General features: G+C 47.4%; 1 protein-coding gene across 1 annotated transcript in view; it reads left to right on the top strand.

Moving 5' to 3' along the window:
- ITGA5 (integrin subunit alpha 5) overlaps positions 1-19,949 on the top strand; it is a 285,403-nt gene that overhangs the window by 179,663 nt on the left and 85,791 nt on the right. Inside the window, exons 6-8 of the mRNA XM_085654764.1 lie at positions 16,599-16,644; positions 17,154-17,279; positions 18,516-18,560. Of these exons, the coding sequence (XP_085510890.1) occupies positions 16,599-16,644; positions 17,154-17,279; positions 18,516-18,560 (217 nt within the window). The remainder of the gene's footprint in view (positions 1-16,598; positions 16,645-17,153; positions 17,280-18,515; positions 18,561-19,949) is intronic.

The raw sequence follows: 19,949 nt of genomic DNA, 5'->3' as shown, positions 1-19,949 counted from the left end.
CCCCCCCCCCCCCCCCCCCGATATAAAACATTACATGATTTTTAAAGTTAAAAAGAAGAAGTATAATGGAGTTCCAAAATATTTAAAAATATAATGGAAAATATATAGGTTTTATAAACATTAAAATATGAAATTAACATTTAAAAAACCTTCTAAATTCACTGAAAAACCCATAGATTTTAGAGACGTTATAGTTAGGAATTGGCATTTAAAAAACCTTTGAAATTCACAAAAAAAAATAGGTTTCAGGGACGTTTTAGTTAGTTGAACATTTGACTCCTATAAAACCAGAGAAATTCACCTGTTGTAGTTAGTTGAGCTAACTATAACTCGCGCGCTCGCAATGCACTGCTGATGTCACATATTACATCGCACATGACCTGGTCAGTGAAATCACTGATATCTCAAATGACATCACTGATGACATCATCTACGTGACAATCTGATGCTCTAATATAAACTTTGGTACACCCATTCTAAAATGCTGACTACTATTTTTGAAACCATACACAGAAGAATGCCATATACTACATAGCACTCACTATTTCCTAGGTCTACACACACATCCAGTCACTTATACATGTAGTTACTCATCAATGGAGGACTATAATATGCACTCATACATGCACTCATACATGCAGTCACACGCTGCCACTCATCCATAGTTACTCACACGCCTACTCAGTAATACCAAGAATGAATCACCTACCCCATTTAATCATGTATACAGTTATACACACCAACTTCGTTATTTTTAGACATACAACATCACTTATTTATACAGATACTAACACATATTTACTGTCTTATACAATCACTGATGGAAGCAGACACTTATTTATACAGCCACTCTTGAAATAACTTAGTCTCACGTATACTCATTTATATACTCCAACACTCACATATAGTGGCTTAAAACATATGTAGTTAGTCACAGATATACCACTGAGACATTTATTCACTCACCAACACACCCATAGACACTAACTCGCCCTTTCCAGATGCACTTTTTAATCCATACAACCACTGAATCACCCACTCAGACATATATGCACAGACTAATACACCCACCCACACTGACACTCAGGGACCCATACAGATACTCAGACAACAAATCAATAACCTATATAGACACTCATGTAGGTATATTCAGCAACCCATGCAGTTGCTTACACACCAATGGAGAGACTAATTTAGACTTTTACACAGTTTAGTCAGTAACCCATGCATTCAGTAAGACCCGTTCAATCACTCACTTATACAGTCAGTCACATACATACGAAATAATTCCTTTAGGCACTTGTAAATGCATTCATTCTTCAATACACCTTGGGGGTGTGTGTGTGTATGTATGTATGTATATTTTTGCAGCGTGAATCTTTCTGGATTCACTATGCTGTGCATTATTCCGCGATCTTGTGGTTGGGTCCGGATTCGTAGTCTTTTCTTTGTTTTTTTTTTTGTTTTTTTCGTAGCCCAGGTGGGCGTCGACGTCCACCATTTGGTGCACCTCCCGTGACGTCGTCGTGCTTCCTGCGGAAGTCCCACCTTTGGGGCGCCATCTTCAGATTCTTTTTTCCGCCGTTGGGTCTGGATCGACATCGGGAAGCTCCAGAAATTCACTCGGAGGAAGAAGGAAGAAAAGCGAGTTTCATCGATAGAATCAAGAGAAGACATCAGGAATAGAACAGATTTCATCAGGAGCGCGAAGAAAGAGGACCAGCGAGCCTTTTCTTCGACAGCCTTGGAGAATGCACGCTCAGAGACCCTGAGCGAAATGGACAAGACGCCATTCAAGTTCTGCCCAAACTGCCACCACAAGTTCGCGCAGAAAGACCAGCATCCGGTCTGCAACCTCTGCCTACCGGTGGATCACCAGAGTATCGACTGCAACGCCTGCTCAGCCTTCGCGCCGAAGACACTCAGGGTGAGAGAGAGGCAGAGAAGAGCCAACGCCAACATGGATGGCAAAGGGAAACCCCCGACACTCTACGAGCTGGGCCTCGACACGGACGACGAGGACAACGTCGCCGAGACAGCCGAAAACTTCACGGTCGTAGAGACCGACAAGAAAAAAGAAGACGAGGTAAGAGAATCGTCGAGCGCAAGTCAAAAAACACCTCGAAAACACGAGGGGGACTCGAAGAAAACCGAGTCAAGGTCCATGAAGGGAGCCCCGGCGCCGAAAACTTCGACGTCCAAAGGGGGAACTTCGGACAAAAGGCCCAGCGGATCCTTACAAAAGGACTCCCTGGTGCAGAAAGACGTCGAAAGGCAAGGGTCGTCGAAATCATCCCATGAAACGGGCCGATCGACGCAGAAAGAACGTTCGACGTCGACGCAAGTTTCATCGAAAAGACCCGCGGTCGACGCCGAAAGCATCTCCGAAATGGAGAAAAAGAAGAGGCGGCTCGAGGCCGAAATGGAGAACATCCTTCAAAGGAAGAAGGAGTTCGACGCCAGGATGAAGGAATTCAAGATTCCAACGGTTTCATCGGCGGACGTCGTCGAGGTCGAAGAGGAGTTCGACGCCGAAGGGCTGACAAGGGATCTCGAAGAAGAAGAGGAGCCCTATTATGAGGAAGAAGCCGAGGAAGAAGACCAACAGTCGTTCTTCGAATCGGCGGCATCTACCAGCAACGACGTCGAATGGCACGATCTCGACACCGAAAACCCGGAAGAGCCCGTGGACACGTACCCCTCGAGGCCTTCGCCACCCGACGACATCGGGGTATACAATATGGTGGTGAAGAGCGCAGCACTGGCCTTCGGCGTCAAACTCGACGAGGAGAGGCCGAAAGCCGATTTTCTCGTCGAAACACTGCTCCCCATCCAGACTAGGAGTCAGTTCCTCCCCATGCTACAAAGCGTGATGAACCAGGGGAGAGAAGCCTTCAAGGAGCCTGCCACCTGCCGGTCGATCACACCCAGGACAGAGAAGAAATATAAGCACTCCTCCCTGGACCCACCTTACATCAAGGGTAGCGTCACCGCAGACTCCATCATAGCCTCCACGGCCAGGAGAAGGGCCAACGTTCCAGCAACTTCGGGCCCACCTCCGGATAAAGAGAGCAGGAGGATCGACCTCACAGGCAGAAAGGTCGAGAGGAACGCCGCAATGCACTGGCGCATGGCGAATTCAAATGCACTCCTCAATAGACACCAATACCAACACTGGGATGAGATGGGGGAGCTAGTAAAGCACCTCCCCGAAGAATACCGCCAGAGAGCCTCTCACCTGGTGGATGAAGGAAAGAACATCGCCAACTCCTGTATAAAGACGGCGTTGGATGGGGCAGAGACTTCAGCAAGACTCATGGCCATAGGGGTCACAGAGAGGAGGCATGCATGGCTAAGAATCTCGGGATTCAAACCGGAAGTGCAGAACAACATCCTTGGCACCCCCTTCAACGGAGAGACACTGTTCGGAGCAACGGTGGACGAAAAGCTCACCCAGCTCAAGAAGGAAAACGAGACAGCAAGGTCCATGGGGGCCCTACAGCTGAGGGGAATGAGACGAGGTAATCCCTCGAGGAGACCCTACGGTAGGGGTGCAAGCCAACAAGGGACATCGCACCAGGCGTTCCAACAAGGACAGCAGGGCGAAGGTCACGGTCAAGGTCAGCAGAAGCAAAGCTGGCAATATCAACCTCGGGGCCAGTCCTTTCGCGGGAGAGGGAACGGACGTGGCCAAAGGAGGAGAGGGGGCGATCAGCCCTCCTCGAAGTGACTCAGCACGCAAGAAGACGCCTACCCTCGTCAGGTCCCCAAGGGTGAGGCGCAAAAAAGTGTCATCAGGGGGAAGAGAAGATTCAAGAGCCTACGAGCATACGTCACCAGTAGGCGGAAGGCTGAGGTTCTACCTTCAGGAGTGGCGGCGTATAACCACAGACAAGTGGATACGGAACATCGTGCAGTACGGATACTGCGTAGACTTGGAGAAAAGACCTCCAAACAGGAAACCGAAGGGAAGACAGAGATCTGCCCAAGAACTGGCAATACTCAGAGAAGAAACGCGGAAACTCCTACAAAAGGGAGCCATAGAGGCAGTGCCGTTCGGGAAACGCAACAAAGGGGTCTACTCAAACTACTTCGTGGTTCCGAAGGTGGACGGAGACCTCAGGCCCATACTGGACCTCCGTTACCTAAACAAGTTCATAAGAACGCAAAGGTTCAAAATGACTTCACTGCAGGAGGTACTGCCACAGAAAAGAGAAGGGGACTTCATGGTCACCGTGGACCTCAAGGATGCCTACCTTCACATCCCAATAAACAGAAGGCACAAGGGCCTTCTAAGATTCAACATCGAACAGGAACACTACCAGTTCACAACCCTGGCCTTCGGATTAAAATCAGCGCCAAGGGTCTTTACAAAATGCCTGTCGGCGGTAGCGGCACACCTACGAAAGCAGGGCATACACGTATACCCATACTTGGACGACTGGCTGGTCAAGGCAAACTCACGCGAGAAGTGCGAGAGGCACGCAAAACGCGTAACAGACACCCTCACAAATCTGGGATTTTCCATCCACTGGGGAAAATCATCGCTGGAACCGGAACAGGTAAAGATTTTCCTGGGGGCAAAGATCAACTCCCTCAACAGTACAGTAGTGCCCAGCGACAGGAGGACAGATGCCCTACTGAAGGAGACGCAGCTCTACCAGAAGGGGCGAGCTCTGACAGTGAGGGCGGTGAGCAAGATGATGGGGATGATGGCGTCCTGTATCCAGCTGGTGCCGAATGTACGCCTGCACATGAGACCATTCCAGGAATGGCTGCAACAGCAATGGTCACAAGCAAACGGAAGTTGGGAGGATCTAGTGGTTGTTACGCACGCAGTGCAGGAGGAGATAACTTGGTGGAACAGAGACAACATAACAACAGGGAGAAGCCTGACACCACCAAGCCCAACAGTGACCATTACCACGGACGCATCGCAGATGGGATGGGGAGCGCACATGGACAACCTCAGAGTGAGGGGTCTATGGGCTCCGGCAGACGCGGTCCGCCACATCAACTACCTCGAGTTGAAAACGATACTGCTAGCCCTGAAGGCATTCCAGAGACACCTGTGCGGCCAGAGGGTGTTGGTACAGACAGACAACACCACGGCGATGTTCTACATCAACAAACAAGGGGGGACACAGTCGTTTCCCCTCTCATCCCTAGCTCAGGAGATTTGGAGATGGGCCATACCTCTCAAGATAGATCTACTGGCAATTCACCTACCAGGGAAGGACAATGTGGAGGCAGACTGGCTGAGCAGGCAGACGTCAGCATCGCACGAGTGGGAGCTCAATGGCCAGGAAACGGAGAAAATCTTCCGGAGATGGGGGACTCCCACAATAGACCTATTTGCAACACGCCACAATGCAAAATGCCAAAGCTTCGCGTCCAGGCAACCAGATCAGCAATCCAAGGGAAATGCCCTATGGATAAGCTGGTGGAGGACATTTGCCTACGCCTTTCCACCGATACCCCTGTTGCACAGAGTGCTCGACAAGTGCAGAACCAGCAACATGACTCTGATCCTGGTGGCCCCACAGTGGGCGAGGCAGACATGGTTCTCACAGATTCAAGAAATGGCGCAAGGCAATCCGTACAAGTTCGAGAGGAGAAAAGACCTGCTCTCAAGGCAAAACGGGGAGGTCCTGCACCCAGAGCCAGAGACCCTCAACCTAGTAGCATGGCTCCTGAAGACCTAGAGTTCGCACACCTAAGGTTACCTCAGAGCACTATGCGAGTGCTACGGGAGGCAAGGAAACCTACTACAAGAAAGTGCTACAGCGCCAAGTGGAAGAGATTCACGGTGTGGTGCAGGAAGAAGGGCCTGCACAACAGAATGACAAGAGACTCAACTGTGCTGAGGTACCTCACACACCTTCTAAAGAGTAACCTCTGCTCGAGCTCCCTAAGGGTGCACCTAGCAGCGATCGTTGCCTACACCAGAGGTGAAAAGGGTGGAAGTTTCTTCAGCTCGCAGGTGGTGAAGAGATTCATGGAGGGAGCCAAAAGAATGGCACCCCCGAAAAGGTTGCCGCCGCCGGCATGGAATTTAAACGTGGTTCTGACGGAGCTCATGAAGGCGCCGTTTGAACCCATTCACAAGGCCAATCTACAAATGTTGACGATGAAAACTGCCTTTCTAGTGGCCATAACCTCACTACGCAGGGTGAGCGAGCTTCAAGCACTAACGCTACAGGAGCCCTACATTCAAATTCACAAAGACAGGGTAGTCCTGAGGACGGACCCACACTTCATGCCCAAGGTAGTGTCGGCGTTCCACATGAATCAGAGTATCCAGATACCGAGTTTCTTCCAAAACCCGACTACAAACGCAGAAAAGGCCCTGCACACCCTCGATGCCAGAAGAGCGGTGATGCACTACATTGAAAGAACCAAGGAACTCAGGAAGTCGAAGCAGCTGTTTGTGTCCTTTGCTACTAGCTTCATGGGTAGACCAGTGACCAAGGGCACCATCGCTAGGTGGATTGCCCTCACTATTCAATTCTGTCACAAACAGGCTGGACAGGAGCTAACGGAGGGGCCACAAGCTCACTCCACAAGGAAGAAGGGGGCCACAGTTGCCTTCCTGGCAAACACGCCCATCCAAGACATTTGTCTCGCAGCAACTTGGGCATCTGTGCACACGTTCACAAAGCACTACTGCGTGGACATTCAAATGAATAAGGAAGCACAGGTCGGACAGAAGGTGCTACAACACATTTTCAACGACCAGCGATCATCTTCCACCCAGCCACCACAAAAATAGGAAAACCGCTACAAAGTCTATGCACAGCATAGTGAATCCAGAAAGATTCACGCTGCAAAACGAAAAGTTTCTTACCTGTCGGTGTAGTTTTGCAGCTTGAAGATCTTTCTGGATTCACTAGCGAACCCACCCACCTCCGCCAGGAAGATGAGGCTGGAGGAAGAGGGGGTGAAATGGATAGGATCAAATAGGTGGAGACGTACAGAAATATGGACAAAAAGATTAATCAATCGCCTAGGGTAAAAAAAAAAAAAAAAAAAACAGGGAAAAAAGAACCCGAAGATGGCGCCCCAAAGGTGGGACTTCCGCAGGAAGCACGACGACGTCACGGGAGGTGCACCAAATGGTGGACGTCGACGCCCACCTGGGCTACGAAAAAAAAAAAAAAAAACAAAGAAAAGACTACGAATCCGGACCCAACCACAAGATCGCGGAATAATGCACAGCATAGTGAATCCAGAAAGATCTTCAAGCTGCAAAACTACACCGACAGGTAAGAAACTTTTCGATATATCTCATATTTACATTTTATAGAAACACATTCACTGGATGTCATGAGTGATGTCACTTGTGATGTCACTGACCATGTCATGAGTGATGTAATGTGACATCAGCAGTGCATTGCAGGAGCGCGAGTTATAGTTAGATCAACTAACTATAACAGGGGGAGGAGCCAAGATGGCGACCGGAGCAGACGCTTGAGCGCCCGGCTCCGCCGGCCCTTGGCCTCGGACTATCATCCTGTTTCCTATCCTCGCCGATTTTCGAGGTGCAATGTGCGCGACGACGCGCTGACCGCGCCGCCGCTTTTCCGGAGTCTGAGCCCGCCCGGATGCCTGAGCCCTTGGTGCCTTTGTTCTCCGCGCTGGACCCCTGCTCCATTGTGGCCTTGGCCGGCCCCCTGGAAGCGCCGCAGTCACTGGACCCCCGGCGCAAATCTGAGCCCCGCGGCCCCGATCCCGCCTCACACCACGGACTGTCGCCAGACGAGCCGGGGGAGAGACGCCCGGACACCTCCCTCACCTTTCAACTGACGGGCTGGAGCTATAGGGTAAGCCCCGGTGTGGCGGGTCTCCTGCCCCGCTCTGTGGCCCGCGCTGTGGAAGGCTGCAGACCCCCTTCTTCTATTGCCTAGTCGGCTGTAAGAGAGTCCGGGGGAGGGGAAGCGACTGTTGGCTTTCACCTGTTGCGGCGCAGACCTGCGGGGAGTTGCCTCCTTGTTACGACCCCCCCCCTGGCCGCTGTACCGTTCAGCGGTAAAACATGGAGTTGATTGCCTGCTCGCTGCTGGGGGGTGATTCCCCGGTCTCGCCTGTTGCCCGCTTCGCCCTCCCTCTACCAGACTCTAGCTCCACAGTGCCGTCCCGGATTGCTGCCGATGTGGGGGCGCAGCTTCCGCTGACATGCGGCTCCGTTCTGGCTGCCCTGCGGGACTTTCGTCTGCAATTGTGTGTTGGCTTGCAAACGCTGATTGAGCGGATCGACTCCATACTGTCGGCTGCGGGTCGTGAGCGCCCCGTCTGTTCTCAACAAGACGTGGGTCTGCCAGTGCTTCTGTCCTCTTGCGGGGACGCAACGACTGGGTATAATCGTGCTACACTGGTGTCTGCATCTGGCTTTCCCGGCACCCAGGATCAATCGATCTCCTGCTCAATTGTAGACACTTTGTTTCCCCGTTCATTGCCGCCTGCTTTGTTGTTGCCTGCCTCACCACGCCCGCAAGAGTATCCAGCTGAGCGACACTTGACGTCCTCGAGGAACCGTTCACGGTGGCCTACGGCTTCTTTTATGTGGAACTCCTGTACGTTACAGGCCAGGTCTGGATTTTATATGGTGCACAAGGGGACCTTAATAGATGATCGGCGGCCATTTTGTGACTCTACTTCTCCATCTTCTCCCAAGCGGCCATATTGTCTTTGTCTGCACGGGCTGCGGGGCCTTCATGTGGGGGCTAGTCTAATTATACGCCCGCGATCGGGCCAGGGCTAGATTGATTTCTATCACCATGGTTTCACGGATGGGCTGGCCTGGGACTGGAACTGTCTGCATATGTTGTGCGCACTCGTCGCGATTTGTCTGTCTTCATTATATTGTTGTGACACGTTATCTTCACACGACCGCCTTCGGGCATAGTGGGTTCTCAGTGTGTGGAGACGTAGTTGGCCGGTGGTTTCGGGCGCTCCGAGGTTACGTGGGCTCCTCCCCGCTTTCTTCTTTGTTTTCTTATTTTCTTTCCTTTATTCCTACTTTCTCTCTTGTCTATATTTCGGGTTCATTGGGCGACAGGCACTATGCTGGGGGGGGGGGCAGTCCGTAGCCTCCGCATTGGTGTAGGGTGGGGGGGTAATTTACTGTTTCTTTTTAGTTCTATGGGCCTTTTTCTTCTATGTCTCTGCGCTGTCCTTGTTTCCGATTCGGGGTCCGGGTGTGGGGTGGATTGAATGGGGGCGGCTTTGGAGGGGTGCGTATTTACTCATGTGACTATCCTGTTATATAACTGCATCGCCTCACTGTCTGAGATTTCCTATGGCCGTTTTTAATGATGCTGCTGCTCTCCTGTGTGATGAAGCCATCTTGCGGACTCGAATCTCCTTGGTTCTATCCTCTACTGACTTTTTTCTCGATAAAATCATTTTGAAAACCTTCAAATTAACCTCCACTTCTCCTTCCCCTGGTGTCAAGGATCTCTCCAGTGTATAACTCCTGACTCGTTGTTAATCTTGACCATTGATGCACAGGGGATTTAATGTGTGTCTCAGTGCTTAACTGTTTTGTGGCCGGCCTGATGGTTGTAGGCCCGTATTTGTTCTTTTAATATGCACAAATAAAGGTTTTTCAAAAAAAAAAAAAAAAACTAACTATAACAGGCGAACTTCTCTGGTTTTATGAGTCAAATGTTCAACTAACTATAACGTCCCTGAAACCTATGGTTTTTTTTTTAGTGAATTTCAAAGGTTTTTTTAAATGCTAATTCCTAACTATATAACATCTGTAAAACCTATGGGTTTTTTCAGTGAGTAGATGTGTGTGTGTGTGTGTGTGTGTGTGTGTATATGTATATGTATATGTATATGTATATGTATATATATATATGTATATATATATATATATATATATATATATATATATATATATATATATATATATATATGCCACAGGGAATCGCCTCACAAGATGCGCTGCATGGAAACGCCAAAGACGAACACGGACCCAGGGATAGGTGCTCTTAATTCTTTATTTTACTCCGTAACCTGCACCACCGCCTTGACGCGTTTCGACCTACTGGAGGCCTTGGTCACATGACGCTAACAGAGAAAGCCTGAGTATTTAAAGTGCCAGTGCATAATAACGTGACAACGTGATCATGAACATAGACAACAGATTTAAATATCGTGGTTTTGAAAATCCAAAATTGTCTTGTAATACCAAAATTAGTAATAATACATGTAAAATACATTTTGTACCCCAACAAGACAATAAGGTCAACAATAGGTCTCTGGAAACAATGATAAACAAAGATAGATAAACTTATCTAAATCGGTAGGCACAAGATGGAGAAAACCATACAAAATAGAGAACACGACAGGTTGAAAAAAACGTTTACATAAAAACTTATTAACCCCTTCGATGCTCATGACGGAACGGTTCCGTCATGAGCATCGGTTGAGCTGTGCTCATGACTGAACCGTTCCGTCATGGCCCCGCCCGCGCTAGAACCCTTCAGCACCGCGGGGGAATCCGCTCAGCGCTGAAGGGGTTAATAATATAATTTCATTAGTTTAACGCAGTAAATGTATAGACTGCATCTAATTATGAGACAGAGTTGTAAACCTATTTCACCTTAAATACACGTCATTTCTCATATTTGGTTTGCGTATGGGAACAACTGATTTCATATCAAATCAGTTGAGTTACTAACTGGTTTAATCCATTCCAACTCATGTTAAACTATGCCCCACTAAAAAAAGGGTAACAACATTACCCACTTATGTTCCTAGGACCTTCTAAAAGAAGCTACGTTCAAGAAAGTGTTGATAGTGCAATCAGAAACAGAACCAATATCTGGTTCTTTTCAAAAAAACACAACAAAAAAGAGGAGACAGGAAAAAAGTGATGGCTGCTGTTCAAAAAATAATAAAAAAAATTAACATGGAAAAACGGACAACGAAGCTCAACAGTCATATAGAATCCGAACAGAGGCGCGGAATAAATACTGTAACATGATATGCAGGATGTTTCATCGGGACAGTTGCGGTAAAGCCAATGGTTAGAGCCAAGTATAGAAGTCCTCACTGGCATTTAACCCGTTGGGTACCTTGGAGTCTAGCTCCAAAATGTACCGCGTCTCAAGTTTTCTAAGGATGGCTTCCCGATCCCCCCCACGTCTTAGTGGAGGCACAGAATCAATGACAAAGTAGCTGAGATCTTTAAGGTTACTGTTGTGTTTGTCACCGAAATGTCTTGCTACGGGGTATGATGTCATGATTCGTGATTGCCCTCATGTGCTGGAGTATACGTTTGTGCGCCTGCAATTTGGTGCTGCCAATATATCGCAGGCCACACGTACACTCCATCACATAAACCACAAAATCTGTCCTGCATGTTAGTTTTTTGGTAATCTTACAGGAAGAGCTGGCAAATGGAGATGAATAGGTAGTGGTATTTCTGCCCAATGTGCAAGCCCTGCAAGAGGAACACTTGATGAATCCCTTACTGGCTTGTAGCCAATTACCGGTGTTACTGCTTAGTTCGGGACTGCTCTTTACTAGCATATCGCTCATAGACCGGGCTTTCCGAAAGGTTACAGCAGGGGCATTGGGCATATTGCTACCTATTACAGGATCAAAGCGGATTAGCGACCAATTTTTCTTAAAAATCTTACGCAAACTGTGATGTTGACGGTTATAGGTCAAATATATATATTCCAATTTATAAGTTATCATTTTATTCTCCTATAAAGAATTGAAATGAAATTTGAGTTGACATTGCTTAGATTTGGGCCTGCAGATTTCAACAGTTACTCTTTACTCCTTGCTATGTTTTCCAGGAGTAACACTTTGAAAGCTAGGTTTGCCTTTAATAGAAGCACATTGGTATTGGATTTGGTGTGAGGCAGCATTGACTGTGTTCATTGGCTTTTATCTCTGTTGCAATGTCAATAGCTGGTAAATATGCTACTAATTGCCCCTATATTGGCACTCATGAGGAGCATTCCTTAACAGTGAAACATCACAAGCAAACCCCTTTCCTTCGCTTAAGCGACCATGTTGGATTACATAGAAGATTAGGTCCAAGTATGCAAGATGGATACATACCTAAAACAGAGTGTGAGAAATTGGGTTATTGGTTGAGGGGGGTCTGTGAGCGAAATTGGGTTATTGGTTGAGGGGAGGTGTGAGCCCTTTTCAAGCCACAGCAACAATCCTTTTCGGGGTGAGCCACAGTCACTAAATTAACTTGTGCTTAACCCTCTGGTAGCTTGGCACAAAAGCATTGAGTTTTAACTTACAGGCAATGTGTAAAGTATTCATGCAGCACACAGACCGCAATAAAGTCAAAATACAACACAAAAGTATCCCAATAAAAAAATTTGATTAAAATGTATAACATTTTTTCACACCAAAACAATAAATATACAATCCGTAGAACCGGAGATGTGCAATCTCAAAGTTTTAAGTTGAGCATAGGCGCCTAAAAGTGGAAAACGCCAACTGTGGTTAACTGGTTGCACCAGACATGGACACAGTCACAAGTTCAGGCCAACCCCGATTGAGTGTGGGCTAGATACAGGGACCTGGTTAGTCCCACTGAGAATTGTACTTTGTCTCTGATGCGGGGTGTTGTCGCCCTGAGTTGGTTCTGTTGAGGAGCTATAAAGGCTGTGATGCAAGGTCCTGCATAGAGTTGCGTTGCACTGCATGTGTTCTGATGAAGCCACCGCTCGGGCATTGCAAAGTTTCACTATGCAAAGTCCTGCATCGAGTTGCGGTACATTGGTTCTGTGGGAACCCATGGCTGGGCCAGGGGAAAAACATTCTGATGGCAGCCAAGGGTCTAGGACTTGCGGGGAATGGAGGCGACAAGTCTTGGGCTCAGGACTCACTCCAGGAGAGGTAAGCAGCAGGGCACAGTCAGATCCAGTTGAGTCTGGCCAGATGCAAGACATATCTCTGGAGCTTGTTATGTCCTTGTAACTCAGAACAGGAGGCCAGTCAACTAAGCTTTAGATTCACTCTGGTGGTTCTGGGTTAAAAGAGAAGTTCCAGTCTTCTTTCCTCAGTTAGCAGGGCAGTCCTTCCAGCAGCAGAGCAGCCCTTCTCCGGAGTCTTCCACAGGTCCAGAAGTGATCTGAAGAGTGGGTCTGAGGGTCTCCTTTTTACACCTGGTACTAGCTTTGAAATGGGAGAAGCTTCTGGTGTTTACCCCTCCACTGAGGTGTTTGGAATTTCCTGCCTCCCTGTTCTGGCCCCAGTCTGTCTGTAGCCACAATAGGATAGCTAAAGTTTTTTGTGTGTGAGATGAGGTGAGGTGGTGTCTTTGAAGTGCAAATAGGGCTGTGCTCAGCCCCTCCCCATCCTGCCAACATCCAGGCCCTCTATTGTGTGGATGTCTGGAGGAATACACAAAGGCCAACTACACTTAGTCATGTGACCCAGGAAACTGGCTGTAGGCACCAAATGGTTAGGACAAGAAAATGCCAACTTTATAAAAGCTGTATTTTTAAAATTGTGACTTAAAATCCTACTTTACTATTAGAGTTTTAAATTACACTTTCTCAGATACCATATGAGATATTCCAACCTGCTCCCAGACAAAAGGTAGCACTTAATAAATGTAATAAGGTAACCCAATGTTATCCTACAAGAGAGGTAGACCTCATATTAGTAGAAAAAAAAATTATTTGGCAGATTTTCACTTCCAGAACATGTAAACCTTAAAAATACATGTCCAACTTTTAAAATACAATGCACCCTGGCCTATGGGCTTTTTAGGGCCTACCCCAAGGTGACTTATATGCATTAAAAAGGGAGTTTTTGGCTTGGCAAAAGGTTTAGTTTGCCAGGTGGAAATGGAAGACTCGCAGGCTGCAGTGGCAAACCTGAGACCTGTTCAAGAGGCTACTTAAGTGTCTGATGCTACTAGTGGGCCTGCAGCCCTTATTGTATTTAACTTACAGGCCCTGGGTACATGTAGTACCGCTTTACAAGGGACTTATAACTAAATTTAATGTGTCAATTGGGTGTAGGCCAATCTCACCATGTTTAAAGGAGAGAGCACAAGCGTGTTAGCACTTATTATCAGTTGTAAAGTGCACAGAGCCTTAAAAGCCAACAAAATTGTGTTGGTTCAGAAAACAGAAGGGGGTGAAAGCAAAAAGTTTGGGAGGTGATCCAGCAGAGAAGGCTAGGTCCAACAGAGTATACCATTTCAGGCTGTTTTGGGGAAATTAAAGTGTATTAAGTCTGAATTCCCAACCCCACCGCCTGGTAGACTGAAGGGCAGGGGATTTCTTTGAATTCTTATTGGGGAGACGCATTGTCACCTATAAATCTCTGAAGGAGGTGTGGACAATTTCCTAATAGTTGCATACAGAATTTGCTGTAGCAGAGAAATAACTCCCCTCCGAATTGTTGGTCTCTAAAATTTTGAAATAAATTCACTCGTTTTTCTGAAGAACTGTTTGATAAAATATAAAAATGGGGGAGGGGCGGATTTTGTTAACAAATCTATTGTTTAAGTCTAGAGAAATCTTGGGATTGCGGCCTCTCCCATTCCGCCCTGGGAAGGAGCACATGAATGGTCTGTGATTCGGCCAGTGATGGGGCGGGTATGAAAACCTTTTCTAGCTTTGCATTTAGCTCCCAGCCAAGCCTGCAGAGCTCACGAGGGTCTGCCTTCTTTCTTCATTAATAGCAATCATGCACCAAAGGATGTGTAGTGACCTCGTCTGTCAAGATCTAGGAACTCGATTCCTCCTGGTCTGGGAGGGAAGATGGAAAAACCGGTCTGCCATCTTTCTTACTTAGCGTTCATTCAACACTTCTCTTATTTTCACAAGTGTATGAAGAGCTCCCTGGAGGGAAAATAAGAAAGTTCGTGCGCTTTACAATGTAATTTTCTGGCTGTCTATTCAACAAGTGGGCCTTTTCTACTATCCTCGTTGGCACTTAGAACATGTGACGTCATAACAAGAGGCAGACTTTCCTATAGGCAAAGTGCTTGCATTCCTAACCAGCCCGTGACTAGCGGAGAACGTCTGCTTCTGTCTCAAATGTCCGGGGGTGGATATTTGTGCTGTTATAGATAGGGTGACCACCAGGTCTCCTTACAGACCCTGTTACCAGTTTAGGACATCTGTGTTAAAGTCTAATGCATTCTGGGTGTTGTAGTCCTGATTTGCTTTCATAAAACTAATTAGACTAACACACCTGAAAAAAGGTACACGAATCACCTTAGTTGTCGTTCTTCTTTGATAACCTGCACAGTCCAAAGCTTGTTAACCTATCCGATTCTTAGCGGACTGACGTATCCCGCCTTCCTAAAAGGGGCTAGCTTTGCTTGGCATATTGTTTGTATAAGGTCTTTTACCAATTAATTTTTTGTTACCCCTTTTTTTTAAAAATGTTTTTCATTCGGATGAACTGTAACGTAGAGATTATTTTATAGTTTTTATTGAATACTATTTTGTGCAAATAATTGCTAGGTTTTCTTAGTCAAACTTTCGCACCCCATAAGCAAAATCGGTTTTTAACATGGTTTGTTAAAGCCTGGTGTGTGCAGCTAATGAATCTGGTGATGTGCCTTGCATTCTTTATCAGAGCCACAGCTGTACTACTCCACTCTTCATTATTTCACCCCCTCTGCCCTACACAATGCCACTCTGGGATACTTTTTGCGTCTCCACTTAGGTTTAACCACGCTGAAACGCAGCCACCCTGCTGTACCACAAGGCTAACAAACCTTGGCAAAGCCAGTAGTTCTCACATATGTGGGATCTATTTGATTTTCCAGTGCTTGTTTTTGTTGTTTTTCTTCACCTTTTCCTACATTTGTACTGCGATGACATTCTGAGTAATTGTGATTAATGCTTTATACATTTCTGAGATTCTTGCAACATATTTGCTCATGTAAACCCCTCCACTGCCGGCTAGTTATAGGTAGAATTGCAATTAGACTCACTGCAACATAAGTTCTCCTCCTTTAAACCGGAAGTCCTGCCCCACTCCCGCAATCACCATGACGTGGAAGTACCACTTTAAGCCCTTCCCCGCTCATGACGGAACCACTCCGTCATGAGCCACGGGTGCCGTGTGCTCATGACGGAGTGGTTCCATCATGCTGCGGCCGTTGGCTGCCGCTCCGCCCACGCGGCGCTAATTCCCCGCCTGTGCGGGCGATTAGCGCAGTGGGCGGAGTCGTGACGGAACCACTCCGTCATGAGCACAGCTCAACCGTGACTCATGACGGAGTGGCTCCGTCATGAGCACAGCGCCACCGCGCTGCCCCCAAACCCCCCCCCCCCCCCCCCCCCCCCCCCAGCGCTGCGGCGGAATTCCTGCCGCAGCCAAGGGATTAATGAAGAGTTTGTTACAAGTGCCTTAGGAATGTCCCACTGTTGAGCTATTTCGATAATCCTTTGGGGCCTAAGAAGTTTGGGTTCAGAGATCCATTAAAGAGAGGGTCACTCTCGGTGGCTCATGAATGCAAGAGGGTTGTTTATGACCAGTGGGATGTGTCTACTGTGCGTGGTTGAAGTGCAGCTGTCGTCTGCTCTTCTGTTCCTGTTAGGAAACCTGTCTTGACTGCTTTTATCCTTTGTTCCTAGACAGGTCGAGTGTTGCTTGGAGGACCTGGAAGCTACTTCTGGCAAGGTAGGGAGACTCCTCTTTCTTGGATGTGGGCAGGGACTCTTGAGAGGGTTGCGTCCCACTTACTCCTACATGCTGAGGAGGGAGGGGGCAGAACTCCAAGGGGCGGTAAGAGTGTTTGTTGCCCTGAGGTAATGAGGTGGCACTACCTCATTGGCTAGGGAAAGGTAGAAAGGAAGACTTGAGGCCCACCAACCTTGTACCGGAAGCACGTGTTGTTGTTCTGTTTTAACAACCGAAATGACTATAGCTATTTGTGTTTTTATCTCCTTCTGTACGGCTTTAATTACTTAAGTCTCTAATGGTTCACTTTTATCATGTTCAGAATAATGTTCAAACGTTGCTGCCTTCTCTTTTGTAGTGAAAGAGACAGGGATGCTATGTATGTGTGTGAGTGGCAACTCTTGCCCACCTGTTTTGTATGATTTTATATGAGCAAACCTTTGTGACTACGCAGGTTTTCAGGTTCCGATGTTTCACTTTTTTAACCTGGCCCTTTCTCTTTGTTGTAGGTCAGGTGATCACTGCCACGCAGGGTCAGATCCAAGACTCGTTCTTTCCCGAATACTTCATCTTGGAAATCAAAGGTCAGATGCAGACACGACAGATGGCGGGCAGATATGACGATAGTTACCTAGGTAAGGGGGGGGGTTTGTGTGTCTGTCTCCTCATAGCGTGGGTAACCCATGAAAAAACCTGACAAACACCAGCTTTGTGAGGACCGGTCCCCGTAGTGTGTTTAGGTACTTTCGAGTGAGAGTATCAAAAAACTAAAAGTGCAGTTAAGTTTGCTTCGCTCTGCTTTATAACCTTCCCTACTATCAAAGCGCGGGTGGCGTTAGAATAGTAATTACACACTTCATTACGGTCAATGGCTGGACCTCATAGTGATATATAAACAATGGTGTGTGTCTGTCTGTCTCAGATGCAGGAAGCCTGTTGACTGGGAGCCTCCGCACCACTGAAATGCATATTTCTGTCACTCCCTCGTGACATGCAGGGAGGCTGGATGTAGTTGGGAAAGGCCAACACGCTGGGCCTTCTTGATGACCAGAGTTATGGACCAAGCAAGAGGTTGGAGCCAAAAAATCAGTGTGAGGCCCGAGGATCCCTGAATAGACTTGTTAATGTAATGTTAATAGCTGCCACGCCCTCTGGAGCAGAAATCTACCGTGTCCTCATCCTAAATGAGCCAGGTGTGGCTGTCCTGGTGTCAGCCAATTCAGTCCAGTGGGAGCTAAGTGTCATTCTCAAGTTAAATAAGTGTCTTTCAACACACTGAGGCGCCACGCCTGCCACAGGATCTGAGAAGGGGGCGAACTGCAAATTGTTTCCTTTTCATCTGATCGGACAAGTTCAAAAGAGTTTTCAACCAGTTTGAGAGGTGATGCCTTACCTCATACAAAACTATGAAGAATCCATCAAAGTGTCTCTTGACAGAAATATGTCTTGGACCTGTTTAAAGGGAAAATGCAATACTTTGTCAATGATCCGTGCCCTTAAGAAAGATACTTCTAATGTTTGTTTAACCACATTGGGAATTACTGAAATGAGCTGCAACCCAACATAACATGCAAGGGCACTGGATGTGGCGGGCATCCCTTCACCACCTAGTGATGTGCAGTGGGAAGGGTTACTCGCTTGAATGCCAGTAAAGATCTGAACCGTGGAATAGAAAAGTTCTTGTCGTGACTCAACTGACGTGTATTGAGGTGGATTGTCAAATGACTCAAGGCAACATTTCTCATCTAAAAATTTGTGTTAATATTGGGGATTGCGATTTCGCTCGTTAACCCAATCAGCCCCTCCAGCCCCCATTTCAAAGTTGTTTGTTATAATCGTCATCCGTTTGATTCCTTCTTTGTTTTTTCTAGGGTACTCGGTGGCAGTTGGAGAATTCAGCGGGGATTCCACAGAGGGTGAGGTTTCTTTGTTGTAACAAAACGCGATGAGGGAGTGGCTGGCTCTGGTTCCGTTGTTAAATGATGCACTCTCTTATAGTGGCAATTAAGCTGTCGCATACACTCTTGTATAGAGGCAATTAATATGTTGCTGTGCTTCTGCAAGTGGGGTGTTCACCGTGACGCACTCCCACCGGCAGGACAGTCACTGGTTAGCTTGTTGCCATCTTGCAGTCTACATCACAAAGCGGCACGTGCTTTTTTAGTTTGTAACGTGGAGTGCTAGGGGGGCGGGGGGGGTGGGGGATGAAGATCATTAGGACTGCTGGTGGCTTCTGGCTGTTGGGTGTGCACTGGGCTGCACCTTCTCTATAGTTGGGTGGTCACGTTTTTGGCGTGCTGCAGTCTGTGGTGCATTCATAAAGTGGTTCTCTCCGAGCTGTCGGTTTGCCCACCCACGGGATGAAGCTTGTCCCAGGGCCCACCGATATCTTTATTTTCAGTTGCCGAGCTAGACAAGTAAGTGCTATACACCCTGAGCAGAACTGACATTCTGCCCGATTAGCATACAAAGCACTTCTCTTCAATTCTTAGAGCCCCAAGCATTGTTGGTATATACGGCCCCTAACATGTACCCTGGGCACATTTTCAACAAAGTGTAATACCTCACATGATTACAGGCCCTGTCAGTATATGCTGCCTTGAAAAGACCTGGTTCTCTGGCATGGCCCAGACCCTGTTACTTTATGTAGCCCTGCCCATAGGTCGTGAACCCAAACCTTTTTAGTATGTGTAGCTGAAATAGAGCGTATTCTCGTGTGATCTCAGACAGTTATACGAGCATGAAGGGAGCTCATTCAGCCACGCTTCCGCAACTCCATTTCCTATTTACAATCCTGAACAGGGCTCATACTCTTGTAGGATCCCAGGTCCTTTTGGTACATACAGCCCTCCAAAGAGTGGGTAATTTAGAAAGACTCCATACCCTACCAGCTATGAACAAGGCTCACTCTCCCACAGGACGCCAACCTTGGTCAGTATATGCGTCCGTCAACAGAGTGCGTTCCCTTGCATGACCCCAGGTGTATGGAGTCCAGAGCAGGTTCTCTAGCATGGCCTCCACATAGTAAGTAAACGCATCGCAATACGTACTTGACAGAAAGCATAGTTAAATGCTCTTACTAGTGAAGCCCAGTGTGAGCCTAATCCCAACTCGCTGCCTGTGCCAGCTAGGCATGGTGAGACTTCAGTCCGTCAGGGCAGCCAATCCTTTGCTCAGTAGACTTCCCTAACACAGAGGAGACATCTCTAGCCAGAACTGAGCAGAATATGATGGAGAAATGCTTGCTGATGCGATAAAGTTTCAAAGAGATTAATTTGTCGAAGAGCTAAATCCATTCATTGAAA

The sequence above is a fragment of the Triturus cristatus genome, chromosome 4_1 (assembly GCF_964204655.1).
Source record: "Triturus cristatus chromosome 4_1, aTriCri1.1, whole genome shotgun sequence".
NCBI lineage: Eukaryota > Metazoa > Chordata > Amphibia > Caudata > Salamandridae > Triturus > Triturus cristatus.
Note: the sequence above shows the minus strand (reverse complement) of the source record. Positions and strands in the feature narration are given on the sequence as shown.